Consider the following 16,153-nt stretch of genomic DNA (forward strand, 5'->3'; position numbering starts at 1 on the left):
AGCAGACGCTCGATAAATCTTTGTTGAATGAATGGATGCATAGACAGGTGGACATCAACCACGTGTGGCTCTCTGGGTGGTGAGCACCTTGAGACCCTGAGGGCAAGGATGGCTGTGCCAGGCCCAGGTCCTGGCACCACCCTGCAGCCCCTGATGCCCCGCTCTCCCTGCAGACATCAACGAGTGTGTGACGGACCTGCACTCGTGCAGCCGGGGCGAGCACTGCGTCAACACCGTGGGTTCCTTCCGCTGCTACCAGGCCCTCACCTGTGAGCCTGGCTATGCCCTCAAGGATGGCGAGTGCACAGGTGAGGTGGGAAGCTGGAGGTCCCGCCCCTGATGTGCCAGGCCTCTTGCCCTGCCCCTCGCCCCACCCTGACCCCGCCTCCTATCCCACCCTGACCTAGCCTGTCCCTGCCTCCTGCCCCACCCTCACCCCGCCTCCCATCCCACCCTGACCTAGCCAGTCCCATCTGCACCCTGCCCCTTGACCTGCCCCTGGCCTGACCAGAGCTTTCTGCCTCCGGCAAGCTCCAAGCCCTTGGGTTTCTTGCCTGTGGGAAGACCCCACAGATGATGGTGTTTGGGGCAGAGTGGGGTGTCTGAGGCTGGTGGGACTTAGTGTGCTTCTGGCTTTGCTACCTTTGCTGGCATCTGGGTGCCAAGTTACTCCCTCGCCTTACCTCAGTTCCCATTGTACACTGGGGTGGAGCCCCACAGAAGGATCACTGGAAAATTCTAGCCTCCTAAGAAGAGGGAGAATTTTCATCAAACCATTTCAACAGATACTTCCTGAGCTGCTTTTATGTTCCTGGCAGGGTTCTGGATGGCAGGATATGGGCTGGGGTGCAGTGTCCTTGTCCCCGACCTCCTGATGAGGGAGACGGAGCGGGGGGGCACACAAGCAAACGGAGGGCAGGAGTGGCTGGGCTGTGACTGGACTTCAGGCGGGGCCTCCAGAGAGGCTCTCCGTGGAGGTGATGTCATCCGGACCCGCATGATGGGAATCTCTGGGGAAGGGGGCTCCAGGCAGAGGGAACAGCAAGTGTGAGGCCTTTCAGGAGAGCAGAGATCTTGGCGTGGTCAAAGAACAGAGAGTCTCAGGGGTACAAGCAGGCTGGGAGTGTGGAAGGAGGGCCCAAGGTGGCAGTCCCATTAAGGAGGAGAGTTGGAGTCTTTCACCTGTGAAGGTGAGCATTTCCGGGTTTTTTTTTTACTAAAAATGTCCAAAAGAATGTCACCCAAGAGGTAAGATCTGGGGTGCTGGATTGTGGTAAACTTCGGAAACCAAGGATGAGAATTGGCCAGGAGGCTGGGCATGAGCTCAGGGAGGTGGATTAGCAAGCTCCACACTGGACCCTGAGCTGGGGGAGGAGAGGTGAACCCAGTCCCCTCAGCACACACGTGTGTGCACACAGATCCGGGGCCAGCTCCCATCTGAGAACCCTGACACCCGAGGAGGGGAGGGGCACCCACGCCCTGGACATGTCCCATGACCCCTGCCGCTGTCATCTCGGGGAGCTGCCTGCCTCCTTCTTAGACCAGAGCAGCTGCAGACAGGCTTGCATCTCAGGCATCAGGTGGTCTCTGGACGGAGGCCATACCGGTCCCAGTTTGGCTGCTTAGAACCCAGCACAGGGCCCCCTGGACACTGGGCTGCCCTGGAAAAATGGTGGAAGCCTTAGCAACAGACAGGGTGGACAGAGGGAAGAAGGCCAGGTGGGAGGACTGCAGGCAAACAGACACACAGGCCTTGGTCCGACAGCACAACTGAGTGATCTCCCCATGCCGCTAATGCTGAGTGTCACCTTTCTGCATCCTGTCTCTGTTTCCCCATTGGTAAGAAAGACCTGGTGTGCCTGCTGCAGGAAGCCTGAGGGAAGGTGTGATGCTAGTACTTTGTAGACACAGAGGTCAGGGGCCCTCCGTGACTTGCTCAGTGCCACACAGCTGCTGGGGGACAGCGGTGCCATCAAGGCCCAGCAGCTCCAGCCTCAGCACACCTCCCGAGAAGCCTGGACACATGCCCTTGGGGATTTGGGCACACATCCTCCATCCTACCTGCCCCGGGAGCACAGACCCTGAAGCAGGCCACCTGGGTGCTGGTCCCAACCCAGTGCCCCCTGAGCCATCGGCTGTGTTTGTGCCTCAGTGTCCTTGCACCTGCTTCCTGGGGTTGTTGGGAGCATTGTCCATAAATCCACGTCTGAGAACTTGGGACGGTGCCTGGTACCACGGAGGAGCTCCGGCGCTGTGCTGATGGCATTGCTGCTACTGACACAGTCACCACAGTGACATTGCTCTGCCGGCCTCCCGTGATGGAGAAGACCTACCCAGCCCTCAAGGTCATGGTGGGGCCGTGTGGGCAGGGGCCTGCCCAGTGGCCCCTGACACCCTGCCTCTGTGTGGCAGATGTGGACGAGTGTGAGCTGGGCACGCACAACTGCCAGGTGGGCTTCACGTGCCAGAACACCAAGGGCTCCTTCTACTGCCAGGCACGGCAGCGCTGCATGGAGGGCTTCCTGCAAGACCCCGAGGGCAACTGCGTGGGTGAGCGGGGTCCGAGGGGCTGTGGCCGCCGGCCTGGGGTAGGGGCTCGGGGAGGGCTTGATGGGGCCTGGCTTGGTGGTCTTGCCCTGGCCGCCTTAGCATCCCTACTTGTGAATGGACACGTCAGTGCCTGGCCCCTGGAGGCACTGGTGAACCAAAACTCTTGCTATCCTGAGCCACCTGACCTTGGCTGAGCTCCTCCTCTTGTGGCCTCAGTTTACCCGTCTGTGGGATCAGGCTGTGTGTGTGAATGTGTATCAGAGTTTTTTAACCTAGCTAGCAGTAAGGAATGTGTTTATACCTTGATCTGTGACACACGGACACAGCTGGAACACACAGTCCACAAAATGTGACCCTACCACACATAATACTAACATTTCTCTTTGCAAAGAACGTTAGTGAGACGTGTGGGGTTGATTTTGTGCCTTGTTCATGGCCCAAGAGGTGGCAGGTGGTGGCCTAATTGTCCTTGCCTGGATCTGAGATCTTACACTCTCCCCACCTCTCTTCACTCCTTCCACAGAGCTGCTGGCCTGAGGCCCCAGCTTCCCCGGGGCTGCCGGGTGCGTCTTGGCCCAGGGGCAGGGAGCCAGAGCCCCTGCGGGACTGACAGTGACCAAAGCAGGCGTGGTCAAGGCTGCACTCAACCTTGTGTGGGGTGGGGGCGGGGGTGAAAGACGCAGGAGACGTGGGAAGGCAGGCAGGTGTGCAAGGCCAGCCGCTGGGCGTGGGCAGAAACAAGGTATGTCAGAGTGTAGGTGTTGCCACACACCCTTCCCGCAGGAGGGCACTTGTGGGACGGGTGTCTCCGTCTGGCAGGGGAGATGCTTTGGGACGAGAGGGGCAATGGCTTTACCTGAAGCCCTTCTCAAGACTCTCTGGGGGTCCCTCTAGCCATTCTGGGAGCTGGAGCTGTTTCCAGGGCGTCCCCTTTAACAGCTCCTCACTGTGTGATCTTGGCAGTGTCACAGGGACACCTCAGGGCTGCGGGCACAAGAAGAGCCCTCGATCAGCCCCGGGATACCCGGCCAGGGTCAGGGAAATGTGAGGAGGGGCCTGCCTGACTGCCAGCAGTTCCTCCGTGATTCATTTATCGACAGCTTTTCAGAGCACCTACTGTATGCATGGTTCCAGAGGTCAGGGAGTCATAGCACTTTTATTTTATTTTATTTTGTTTTTATTATTTTATTTTATTTTATTTTATTTTATTTTATTTTATTTTATTTATCCTTGAGTGACAGAGAGAGAGAGAGAGAGAGGCAGAGACATAGGCAGAGGGAGAAGCAGGCTCTCCTTGGGGAACCTGATGCAGGATTCGATCCCAGGACCCCGGCCCCGGGGTCACGACATGAGCCAAAGGCAGACGTTCAACCACTGAGCTACCCAGGGAACCCCAGTTATAGTACTTTAATGAGACATTTTGGAGGAGGGGGGACTAAGAAAATACATTTATAGAAGTAGCAGTTATTCAAATGTACTTTGATAAATAATAAACAAGTAGGGGACAAAGTCTTAAAGTGGGGGGGGGCACTCATATATCTGGAATGGTTGGGGCCTCCCTGAGGAGGTGACATTGGGGCAGGGATCTGAGGAAGAGAGGGAGCCAGCCATGCACATATCAGAGGGCAGGGTGTGCCGGAGAAAGGGCGACAGCATGTGCCAAGGCCCTGGGGTGGGCTGGGGCATTATGGGATGATGAGGGGGCCAGTGAGGCTGTGGCAAAGTGTGAGGGAGAGATGGAGGATGAGCTTGACAGATTGGTGGGAGGAGCCAGAGCAGGGGCATGATTTACAGTAATTAACCTAGAACTCGCTCTAAGTTCTAGGGGAGCCACTGCCTTCAGCCACTTCATCAGAGCAGCTGTGAGAAGAATTGTAGGAAGAGCTTGGCAGGTGCTTAGGTTCTTGGAGGAGATGGTGCTGGTAGAACACAGGAGTGGGACAGTCTGATCACGCGGGCCTGCCATAGGCTGGTCTGGATGCCCAAACCGGGCACCCCCACCCACCCCCCACCCCCCTGGTACGGAGCTCCAAAGCCAGGAGCTGGGGAGGGACCGTGCCGGGCTCCCCTTCACCTACATTGCTTCTGCAGACGTCAACGAGTGCACGTCGCTGTCCGAGCCGTGTCGGTCAGGCTTCAGCTGCATCAACACTGTGGGCTCCTACACGTGCCAGAGGAACCCCCTGCTCTGTGGGCGCGGCTATCACGCCAACCAGGACGGGACCAAGTGTGTGGGTGAGGCCAGCCACCTCCCTGCCTGCCTTTTATCCAGCCTTGGGCTTCACAGGTTCCTCTGCCTGTGGGAGGTCCTTGTGGAGGGAGAGCCTAGGCCTCATGGTGCCCTGCTCGCCTCCCCTGGCAGACGTGAACGAGTGTGAGACGGGTGTGCACCAGTGCGGCGAGGGGCAGGTATGCCACAACCTCCCCGGCTCCTACCGCTGTGACTGCAAAGCTGGCTTCCAGAGGGACGCCTTCGGCCGGGCCTGTATCGGTAGGTGGGCACTGGTGGCCGGGACTCCTCTTGGGGTCCACCTGCCCCTGGCCAGCCCTCAGGCCTCCTCCTCTTTCCTGCTGGCCCTGTCCTCCGCTTGCCCTGCCAGCGTTCGGCCTGACTGCCCGCCGGTGTCCCGTCTAGCCGTGCCTCTTTGCTCTGCTCTCCCCTTGCTTCTCTCGGCCACCATCCCGTCACCCTTCTTTCTTCCCTCTTGCCGTGTCTGCCCAAGCATCTGTCTCTGCCTCTGGCCTCCTTCTGACACTCTGGCCACCATTCCCTCTGCCTCTGGTGTCTTGGCCTCTCCCGTTCCCTGTCCAGGCTCCTCCCTGCTGTTCCTTCTGGGTTTCTGTGTCCCTGTCCTCGCCCAGCCCCCTCTTCTCCCCGGGGCGGGGTGGGGGAGCTGGCTCTCAGGCCACTTGTGCCCTCCATGCGGGCCACCCACCCTCTGCCTGCCGCCCACCCACAGACGTGAACGAGTGCTGGACCTCACCAGGCCGTCTGTGCCAGCACACGTGTGAAAACACACTGGGCTCCTACCGCTGCTCCTGTGCCTCGGGCTTCCTCCTGGCTGCGGATGGCAAGCACTGTGAAGGTACTGCGCACCCTGACCCCTGACCCCGCACAGACGGACGCACCACGTAAAGCCCAGAGCCTTGCCCAGCTCCTAGCTTCGTGCCCGGTGCTGCCAGTCTAGGGTGACCCAATGTTCTTGGTCTTCCAGATCCTAGAAACTTAGATATCTATGTAAAATCTGCTGGGTTTGCATGTTACCATAGATTTAAACTCTTAGAAAAACCCACTGTGAGTTAAACCAAGCCTGTGAAAGGGCTGGACCCTGCCTACAGGTCAGGGGGTAGGTGGGGGAAGGGGATGTGGGTCTCCAGCCCTGCCCGGCCTGGAGGCACTCTCCTTACGTCCCTCCTGGGGAGGAGAGGCCTCTGAGACCCCTGAGCTGGCCCTCCCGGGGACAGTACCAGCCCAGGGGCAGGGCAGTGTGACCGGGTCCAGCTGCATCAGAGGGCGTTTGGTGGCCTCCCGGAACAGACCACGGTACGTTCACTTGCTCGTCTGTGTTCTGATCCCCTGGGAGCCCCTCCTCCAGGCCAGGCTGGGTGCATCGGGCTGTGGGCAGGGCCCTTGCATCCCAGGCTCTACTGCCTTCACTGCCACCTCCCTGCTTCAGGAGGCTTCTCCTTTCCCACCTGGCTGGATGTCAGAGACCCAGAGATGGAACCAGTATTGCCCCCAAGCTCAGAGCCTCGTAGAGGACATAATGGCTTGTTTCGTGTGAATGCCGTGTGTGTTGGGAGGTTCTGAGGATCTGGACGTGGGCCAGATGGCGGCCCACCAGGCCCTGCGTGACTGACTTCCCCTGCTCCTCTGGCCAGGCCCACTCTGCTCTGACCACACTGGCCTCCTTGCTGCCCCCACCCCCCCCCACCCCAGGCACCAGGCGCACTCTCACCACAGGACCTTTGCCCTTGTTCTGCTCCTTCCCCAACAGCACTTGCACCTTCTGACACATGGTTATTTGAGCCATGTAATTAGCCCCTCCTCCTTGTTTCCCAGCACACAGGTACATCAGCTTCAGGAGGTGGAAATTCTGTCTGTCTTGTTGAGGGCTAAGTCCCCAAATTGAGCACAGGCCCGGCATACCGTAACAGCTGGGCACTTCTTGGTTCATGAGGGAAAGCCAAGTCCCTGCCCTCAAAGAGCCCAGAGTCCAGTGGATGTTCCACCTGAGCCATGAGCTGCCCTTTCACTCGTTCTCTCCCACGCGTTTGGCCTACATGCCCATGCATGCAGCTCTTACCCCTCCCCCGGCCCCATGGGGTGCCAGGCCTGGGAAGCAGGGGCAGGGGAGGCCCCAGCCCTCGAGAGGGTCCTTATTAGCCCCTAGATGGTGCCTCCCAGAGCCATCTCTACCAGGTCATATGGACTGTCAGTAAAGCAGCTCCTAGCCCCCCACTGGGGAGACCGGAGCCTGATCTGTGGCTCCCTCCTCCAGGTGGCGGGCCGAAACCCCACCAGCAAGTGCCAGCCCTGCCCCTGCCCCTGCCCCAGCTGGGCTCCTTGCCCTTTCCCAGGCCTCTAATTCCCCACTGGCCCTTAAGAGAGGCTGAACTGGGGATCCCTGGGTGGCGCAGCGGTTTGGCGCCTGCCTTTGGCCCAGGGCGCGATCCTGGAGACCCTGGGATCGAATCCCACGTCGGGCTCCCGGTGCATGGAGCCTGCTTCTCCCTCTGCCTGTGTCTCTGCCTCTCTCTCTCTCTCTCTCTCTGTGACTATCATAAATAACAAAGAAAAAAAAAAAAAAAGAGAGGCTGAACTAATGGTTTCCCAAGGTAAGGCTCTAGACAAGCGGGGACCTCGGCCCTCACCACTGGGCCCGGAGGACTCTGCGTGACCACAGGCCAGTTTCCCCGTAGATGTGAACGAATGTGAAACCCAGCGCTGCAGCCAGGAGTGCACCAACATCTATGGCTCCTACCAGTGCTACTGTCGCCAAGGCTACCAGCTGGCCGAGGACGGGCACACCTGCACAGGTACCTCTTCTCTGCCCAGGGGCCCCCTTCCTGAGAGGCACCCTTTCCCCATGTGCTAGGCCCCCAGAGACTTCCTGCTGGGCTGGGGACACACAGGACACACACAGGCTTCAGCATCACATTAGAGCTGGATTCCCAGCCCTGCCATCTCCCTGGCTACGTGACCTCTGGGTCCTCTATAAAGTGGAGATGATGGTCCTGGCCTCACCAGGATGAAGGACGAGGTTACACACCTTGTCTACACCCATGTCTGGTACCTTATTGGCCCTGCACTGATAGTAGTAATTATGGAGCAACCCCAGGGAGTGAGAACTGGAATGGGAGTCCTGTTTTGCTGTGTGGCCTTTAGCAACTCTTTTCCCCTCTCTGAGCACTGTTCTCATTGGTAAAATGGGCCCCTAGAGCCCAGAGCTGTGGTGGGGCCAGGATGATGTCAGTGTTTGGGCTCTGCGGGTGCGAGGGGTTCATAAGGGACTGAAACTCTCTCCGACAGACATTGACGAGTGTGCTCAGGGCGCTGGCATCCTCTGTACCTTCCGCTGTGTCAACGTGCCGGGGAGCTACCAGTGTGCATGCCCGGAGCGGGGTTACACCATGACGGCCAATGGGAGGTCCTGCAAGGGTAAGTAAGGGGTCCCTGCCCTACCAGAGTCTCAGGCAAGCTCTAAGTAGGCACAGAAAACCTTATGCAGCTTGCTGTGTGATTGGAGCTCTGGCACTTAGTACATCAACACGGAATGGCCAGTGCCACTGGTGGCCATATTAACCAAGGTCTATGTGGGATTGAAGGGGGAGACAATCTTTCTGCAGTTGGACTCAGCTTAGGCTAATCTTTCAGGCTTAGGCTCAGCTGTAGGCCCTCTCCTGGGAGAGACACAGGGATTCTGAGGGGAGGTCCTAAAAGACAAGTGACCTTTCCAGTGGGGAACCTGAAGAGCAACTCTGGGGTCCCCATGTCTGCCCCCAAGCATCTGCATCTGCTAACCTTGCATGCAGAAAGACATTGTCCCAGCCAGAGCTGTGCAGAGCTGGGCAGGGCTGGGCAGTCACCTGTTTTTGCAGTTTGCAGCTACTTCCCTGGATAGGGACCAGGTTCTGTGACATCTGATATTCTTTCTAAGTTGGGGAGTCACAATGCTAAAGTTCAGTTTCATTGGGACTTACTGAGGCCACCAAATTCTAGGCCTGGCAAGCTGCCTGGGCAAAGTGGAGAGGCCTGGAATCCACTTGGGGGGTACACAGGAGCATCCCTTTCCCCTTTACCTCCTCCCCCCGCCCAAAAAGTGACCCCTGAGGGCTTCACAGCCCAGCTCACCTACCCTCCTCCTGGCCTGCATGGCTGGCTCTTCCCAGGTTGGTGGGGCTGAGAGCCCAGAGTCCCCCGGGGTTGCAGCTTTAGCCCAAGGCAGGCCCTGGTGCTCCTGTAGGCCCAGAGGTTCAGAGTTGGTGCTGGGCAGGGTAGTGTTAGATCAGTGTTGTTCAGCCTGGGTGTTCCTACCTGTAAATGGGTCCTGAGATCATTTTGGTAGATCTCAGCTGGCTATTTTGGGGTTTGTTTTTGTTTTAAGTAATGAAAAGCAAAATACAGGATCAAGTGGGCATAGTGGACGTGGACTAGATCAGTGTGCACCACGCCTACACAGATTGTTCCAGTCCATATGTGCATACTTAGTCCAGAGCAAAAGGACTCCCTACCATAGGTAGACGTAAAGAAAAAATAAATTGAAAGACTCCGAGTGAGCGTGGGTAAATCACGGCTTTGGAAGCCTGGTAGGCTCACAGAAGCTGACCCAGGCTTCCCTGGCGGCAAAGCTGGCTGCTTTTTAGTTTAAAAAACAAGAAGTATTGGGCTCCATTAAAGGTGAGCATTTCACTCGCCATAAACTGTGCTGTGCGGGACACATGGCTTTATGTTCCTGGACTAGGATTTCATCTTGGACAACAAGGCTCTGTTTTAATAGCAGAACAGGTGTGGTCCCTTCTCTGATGTCCAGTGAGACACTGCAATGACTTTGCTCTTGCAGATGCTTCAGGTTGAAAACCTACTCCAGTCCAGGTAGTCTCTCCCTGACCCCTCCTCCCTGGCCCACGTCTGCTGGGTCTCTGGGTGCCCCACTGGGTGGGAATGCATCTACCGCTGCCAGAAAGGGCTTCCGGGGCCTAGATGCACACCTGGCCTGCTGGCCATTGGCACATCTGACCCCCGGCACCCATCTCTGGTTCCGGGACTCTGCAGCTGCTCACACTCACCCCCATCCCTGGCCACTGCATCGTCCTCCCAGGGCTGGCTACCCTTCTGCCCCCTGACAGCACCCTGCCCCCACCCCCGGTGAGGCACAGGTCCCCCTCTTTGCAGTCCCTGCTGCAGACCCACCAGGAGGTCAGGCGCGAGGGAGGCCCCAGTGCCCGTGTGATACCTTTGCTTCCCCTCCACGCTTTCTTGCTGGAAAGGTCTCTGTACTGCCACTGGGTGAACAAGGGCAGAGCGCATGATGATGGTTTCGCCTGACTTCCTGAGTCACCAGTGGGAGCCATGCCCACGGCCCTTCAGAGCTAAGTGGTGACTCTCTTGTGCTCCCTGATTCTGTTCTGACCCAGGCCAACCCCTGAGGTCTCACGGCTCCAACGGAAAGATGGGAGGCCAGCCGTGGGAGAACTGAATGTGCTGGTTAATATCTCATAGTAAATCCTGACCCTCTCAATGGTGGAAAAAAAAAAAAAAACAAACCAGGACAGAAAAATGTGAGGGAATTAAGACTGGGCAGTGTCTCCTAGAATACACACTCTGTGAAGGAAGGGCCAGGACCCCCGTGCACCAACCTGCGGGGCAGCGCCCAGCACATAGTAGGTGCTTATTAAACATTCAGCCACTCGACTAAACTGAACAGCAAGTTCTGCTGATACCTGGATGCGTTTTTTTCCCAGTCTCTGGTTATGCCAATATAGACACATGTGTGTATGGATACAATATAATGTTGGTTACGATCATGCTGAAAATAAGCGTAAATTCAGCGTTTGTTTGGTTTGGGATGCACGTAAAGCCCTTATCAGCAGTCCCCCCCACTACAGGCTAGCTTTTAGCAGTGCTGTTAGTATTAGCACTGACTTTCTTCCCCACTCCAGCCCCTCTGAGTCATGGCTGGTGCTCAGCTACGGTGAAGGCTGCAATGACACCCCTGAGCATATGGTCTTGTCCCATCCTCCCTCCAGCCTGACCTCTCCAAGAGAGGCTCCAGGGTTGAGGGCCACGCAGACACGAGGGGTCTAGCCACCCTGCAGGGCAAGGACCCCAAGGTCATAAGGAAGGCCTGTGACGGCTTCCTGCGAGCCTGGTGAGGCCAGGCTATAGGGGTGCTAACCCCCGGCGCTCCTCCCTCCCACTTCTGGGCATCTCCCCCCTCAGCACTGGGCCCGCAGACAGCAAGAAGCAGCTCCTTCCCCGTTCCCCTGCTGCACCCTTGCGCACCCCTGCAGAGGCAGGACTTCCTGCTCCCCACTGTGGGCAGCTAGAGGGAAGCTGGGGCTGTGGGGGGTGGGGCGAAGAGCAGGAGGCCCTTCCCTTCATGTGGATTCAGTTAATGAGCCATCAGGACAACCACCGCCCATCCTGGCCCCTCCAGCTCCTGCCCTACTTTCTCCCACTAGCCTTTGCGCCACCCTGGGAAATTGGGATCGTGACCCAGTTTGCAGAGGAGGAAAGGGAGGGAGGCTTGAAGAGGTGAATGAATGTCAGCTGGCCTGTCGCCACAGAGGGTGGTGGCCAACGGCTGGGAGTCGGGCATGTGAGGATGGGAAGTGACACCGTTCTGCCTCGGGGGCGGGTTGTGAGGACAAATGAGTTAATGAGTGCAGAGAGCCCTGAACATGGGATGGACACCAGGTGTAGACATAGAATGCAGGTGGCTGCTGTTATAACTGTCCTGTCATTACTGTCATGCTGCTATCGTGAGGAGTCTGTGTGGCATCATGATTGGATCCCTGGCTTCCAGCCCCAGCTGCCTGCTGACTGCTGTGTGACCTTGAGCGAGTCCCTACCCCTCTCTGAGCCTCATTTCCTCCTGTGTCTGGGGAGGCCCGTGACCCTAACCTTACAGGCCTGGCATGAGGACTGAGTGAGGAGAACCCCTAAACTGGATCAGTGAGGAGGACTGGAGAAAGAAACCAGGAGCCTTCCAGGGAAGGTCCTGAAGACCCTCTGTCCCCCTTGCCCCAGCGACAGCCCCCTGGGGCCTCTGGACTCCATCATCTCTGAGCTGAGCAGCTGATCTTCACAGAAAGGGTCTTTGGAACCCATTTATCTGATCTTACTTGTCTTACAGGTTGCCTGTGCGCACACACACACACACACATGCACACACGTTTGCTTCTCTGAGCTTTGGTCAGATATTTGTCTATGTCTCTGTGTGTGTGAGCATCCTGAGACGGTCCCCCTTGTGTGCTTGTGTCTGTGATCCTGTGTATCATTGTGAGTGTGCTTGAGCAGATGGGTAACCGTGTGTGTTGGTGTGAGTGTGCACAGGAAGCGTGAGCATGTCTGTGCGGTTTGTGGGGGGCATCTTAGAGTCTGTATTTACAAGTGATGGGTCTGACACTTCCATCTAGCAATATGTGTAGAGCACCTGCTCCGTGCCAGGTGCTCTGCTAGGTGCTGGGGACATGTGGGACCAAGGAAGACACACACCCATGCCATTCTGGAGCTCCTGGGGGAGTGGGGGGACACAGAACAAGCATGTGAAGTAACGTGTGTTTCAGAGCAGGACAGGCAGTAGAAGGAGAATAAAATGGGAGGGGGACTACTATAGGGCAGTCAGGGAGGGCGTCCTGCAGAGGTGACCCTGAGCTGAGACCTAAAAGATGGGAAGGAGCCAGGCATGTGAAGATGTGTTCCAGGGGCAGAAACAGCATGTGCAAAGCCCCTGAGCTGGGGTGGGGTCAGGGTGTTGGAGCAGCCCAGAGATGTCCACTAGGGCTGCAGCCCACGTGGAAGGAGAGGCTCAGAGAAGGCCAGAGGGGCCCTATGGTGCCCATGAAGAAGCTGAGTTTTTATTCTGGGAGCATGGAAAGCCCTCAGGGGACACGGATAGTTTGTTGTAAAGCAAGGCGCTCAGCCGCTGGGTGTGGTAGGGACAAGGTGGGGTGTGTGGTGTGCGGCTGTACGGTGTGCTTGCAGCCAGGACAAGCTGCCCTGAGACAATGTGGGCTGGGCTGGGCTAGACCAATGCCCCCAGCTGGTGGGGGGGCTCTGTCCTCACCCTCCTCTTCTCTCCCCAGACCTAGACGAGTGTGCACTGGGCACCCACAACTGCTCCGAGGCTGAGACCTGCCATAACATCCGGGGCGGCTTCCGCTGCCTGCGCTTTGAGTGTCCTCCAAACTATGTCCGGGTCTCCGAAACGTGAGTGCCCCTACCTGGCCTTGGGCCCCAAGACCCCTGCACCCCACCCATGCTGCCTAGGGGAGAGGTGGCCGCATCCTCCACCACTCCTGCTCTTCACAGGTCCTGACTGCTAGGTGTGGTCTGGCCCCCACACAAGCACCTTGCAAAAAGCTCAGAGTATAGAGACCAGAGCGAAGACAGCTCACAGAAAATCCCCCTGAGTGGGGCTGTGGGACCCTGTCACCCAGTGACACGAGTGGCACAAAGTGCCTGTGACTGTGCTGTCACATGAGCTCGGCTGGGCCCCCTTGCTGCCTACCTCACAGCTGTCTTCCATGTCTGTGTGTGCAGCCTCCCACCAACCATATTTCCTAGTGTGGACGTGTCCCTCATCAACCACTGCCCTGTGGCTCCTGGCCATTTTTCACCATCACATACACGCTAACATCCGTGTGCATGCGTGACATTTAGGGGAGTGTGTCTGGGTGACTTTCCAGATCATCTCCATTCTCTGGGTCTTAGCTGCCCCCCCTGGAACATGGGGGCAAGAGCAGTGCCAGCCTGGGGTGGGTGCGAGCATGAGATGGGTACAGGGGCGCCATGGGTTTGGCATGGTGCATGGCATGGCCAGAGTGCTGCATCAGTGCCACCTGTTGCTGGTGACAAGGTTGTCATTGTGGCTGTGTGCTGTGGTACACCACGTGGGGAGCCCTGCTCAGAGGGCCCCCTAGAGCTGCTGAGCCCTCGTGCCTGAGCAGCATCCATTTTAGAAGCAATGAGCCTGTAGAGTGATTGGTTTATTTATTTATTTATTTTAAAAATGATTTTATTTAGTTATTTGAGAAAGACAGTGAGAGAAAGCACAAGCTGGGCGAGGGGCAGAGGTAGAGGGAGGAGCAGACTTCCCGCTGAGCAGGGAGCCCGATGTGGGGCTCCATCCCAGGACCCTGGGATCATGACCTGAGCCGAAGGCAGATGCTTAACCATCTGAGCCGCCCAGGTGCCCCATAGAGAGTGATTTAATGCTGGAGGGGTGGCAGTGGCTCCCAGAGCCAGGAAGGGACAGATTGGTGCTATGCTTAGAATTCAAGCCCTGAGGCCCCCTGTGGGGTTTGCTGGAGCTTCTGTCCTCATCGTCATCGTCATTGTCATGTAGCATGGAGTCGCGAGGCCCCTAAGGAGTGGGTGTCTTGGAGCTCCAGGTGGGCCAATGGCCCTGGTGGTCGGAGAGGCTTCTCCTGGGAATGGGCAGGCCGTCCTGAGTCAGAAGAGGAGATGGCTGCCAAGGAGGGTCATTCACAGAAGAAAAGGAATTTGGAAAATGATTAAAATAATCAAAACATCATGCCCAGGGCATCTGTGCCAACAGAAAGTGTGCAAGTAAAAACAAACTGGAGGAAGGTGGGTGAGAACGAAGGGAGGAAGGAAGGAGGCGGGGAAGCACCCGTGGATGCCATGCCAGGCCCCGTGCGCAGCCCCGCGTGTTTATTCACTCACCCCGTGCAAGCAGCGAGACCACGGGCTATTGTCCCAGCTTAGATGAGGAGACCGAGACCCAGAGAGGTAAGGTGCCTTAGCAGAAGCTGTGAAGGGTCGAGCTGGCCACCGAGCTGGGCCCAGGTGGTCCGCGAGCCTGCACTGAGGCCTGTGCCTTGCCCGGCTCGGGTGGGCGTCAGGGGCGGGAGCCCCCGCGCCTGCTGCCTGAGCCCTGCCCCCTGCACCCACAGGAAATGTGAGCGCACGACGTGCCACGACTTCATGGAGTGCCAGAACTCGCCAGCGCGCATCACCTACTACCAGCTCAACTTCCAGACGGGCCTCCTGGTGCCCGCGCACATCTTCCGCATCAGCCCGGTGCCCGTCTTCGCAGGCGACACCATCTCCCTGGCCATCACCAAGGGCAACGAGGAGGGCTACTTCGGCACGCGTCCACTCAATGCCTACACGGGCGTCGTCTACCTGCAACGGTTGGTGCGCGAGCCCCGGGACTTCGCCCTGGACGTGGAGATGAAGCTCTGGCGACAGGGCTCCGTCACCACCTTCCTGGCCAAGATGCACATCTTCTTTACCACCTTCGCCCTGTGAGGCAGCCGCCTGCCCAGCACCCCACGGGGGCCATGGAACCCCGATCCTCCCGCTGTGTCCCCACACCAGCCTCTGCACCACCTGCCAGTGCACACCTTTCTGAGGTTGCTGAACACTGCATGTGTGCGTGGGGCCGGGTTATGGTGGTAGCTTTTACTCTAACTCTGTAAATTAACTTAATTTTGCTGACTCGATTCCTCCTGGATTCCTGGGCCTCTCCTGTGCCCTGCCCTGCGGGAGGGAGCTGGGCAAAACTTTGAGGGCAGCTCAAGGTCACCAAGGCAGGTGCTCGGTGGGTGGAGTCAGAAGGCCGAAGACTGAAACACAGCTACCGCGCTGGGGTGTTTGGACTTAACCAAGTGACCTGTCCCCAAGGCTGATACTCAACATTTCATATTCCACTGTGATTATTAGTTCTTTACTTTAAAAAAAATCATTTTAAGTGTTTTTGTTTAATTATAAAAGTAGTATGCACACATCGCAAAAAAATATATTCAAATAGTACCAAAGGATTATAATGTAAAAAAAAAAAAAAAAAGAAAGAAAGAAAGAAAAAAGAAAAAAAAACTCTTACTTTGTAAAGTGTTTGTGTTTGGTGATGGTTATCTGCGTGCCTTGGGCAGGGTCCTGGCAGGGTCTCCCGGCCTGACCAATGCCTCTGTTTGTTAATCTTGTTGAAGGAATCAGCCCCGAACCTGGGGTTTTCCCTTGGGGCGAAAGGATACATCGCAGTGTAATTTTCGATTTTACTACTACTGCTTTTCCTCCTCCTCCTTCCCCAAATGGGGACCTCCACTGGCTTGAGCCTCTGGAAGTCGTCCAGAGACTCCAGTACTGGTCCTGGTCACAGGGGGACCTGAAAGCACTGGGTCAGATAGAGGATCAGATAGGAACCCAGAGAATAAGAGAATTTATCTTGTCTTCTCCAGGGTGGGTTTCCAGGGTTTTGAGGCTGGGGTTGGCGGCTGAGGGCTGAGAAGGGAAGGGATGGGCCCCTGGTCACGGGTGTCTTGGACCCAATCTGAGTCCCCCACCCATGCACGTAGGCCACTCTGCTTGGCTCTTTCTCTAAGCCGGTGGGTTTCAGATGCAGGCAGGGTG

General features: G+C 57.2%; 1 protein-coding gene across 4 annotated transcripts in view; it reads left to right on the plus strand.

Moving 5' to 3' along the window:
- FBLN2 (fibulin 2) overlaps positions 1-15,556 on the plus strand; it is a 97,900-nt gene extending 82,344 nt beyond the window's left edge. For 2 of the 4 annotated variants that reach the window (XM_038565528.1, XM_038565527.1), the window contains 9 exons: positions 174-308; positions 2,413-2,550; positions 4,642-4,785; positions 4,913-5,041; positions 5,511-5,636; positions 7,474-7,590; positions 8,084-8,212; positions 12,862-12,985; positions 14,695-15,556. In XM_038565528.1, coding sequence (XP_038421456.1) covers positions 174-308; positions 2,413-2,550; positions 4,642-4,785; positions 4,913-5,041; positions 5,511-5,636; positions 7,474-7,590; positions 8,084-8,212; positions 12,862-12,985; positions 14,695-15,052 — 1,400 coding nt within the window. In that variant the 3' untranslated portion in view covers positions 15,053-15,556. Of the gene's footprint in view, positions 1-173; positions 309-2,412; positions 2,551-4,641; positions 4,786-4,912; positions 5,042-5,510; positions 5,637-7,473; positions 7,591-8,083; positions 8,213-12,861; positions 12,990-14,694 lie in introns of those variants that run through there. The other 2 variants (XM_038565529.1, XM_038565530.1) reach the window with 2 other exon arrangements.
- The last annotated feature ends 597 nt before the right edge of the window (positions 15,557-16,153 follow it).

The sequence above is a fragment of the Canis lupus genome, chromosome 20, assembly GCF_011100685.1.
Source record: "Canis lupus familiaris isolate Mischka breed German Shepherd chromosome 20, alternate assembly UU_Cfam_GSD_1.0, whole genome shotgun sequence".
Taxonomy (NCBI): domain Eukaryota; kingdom Metazoa; phylum Chordata; class Mammalia; order Carnivora; family Canidae; genus Canis; species Canis lupus.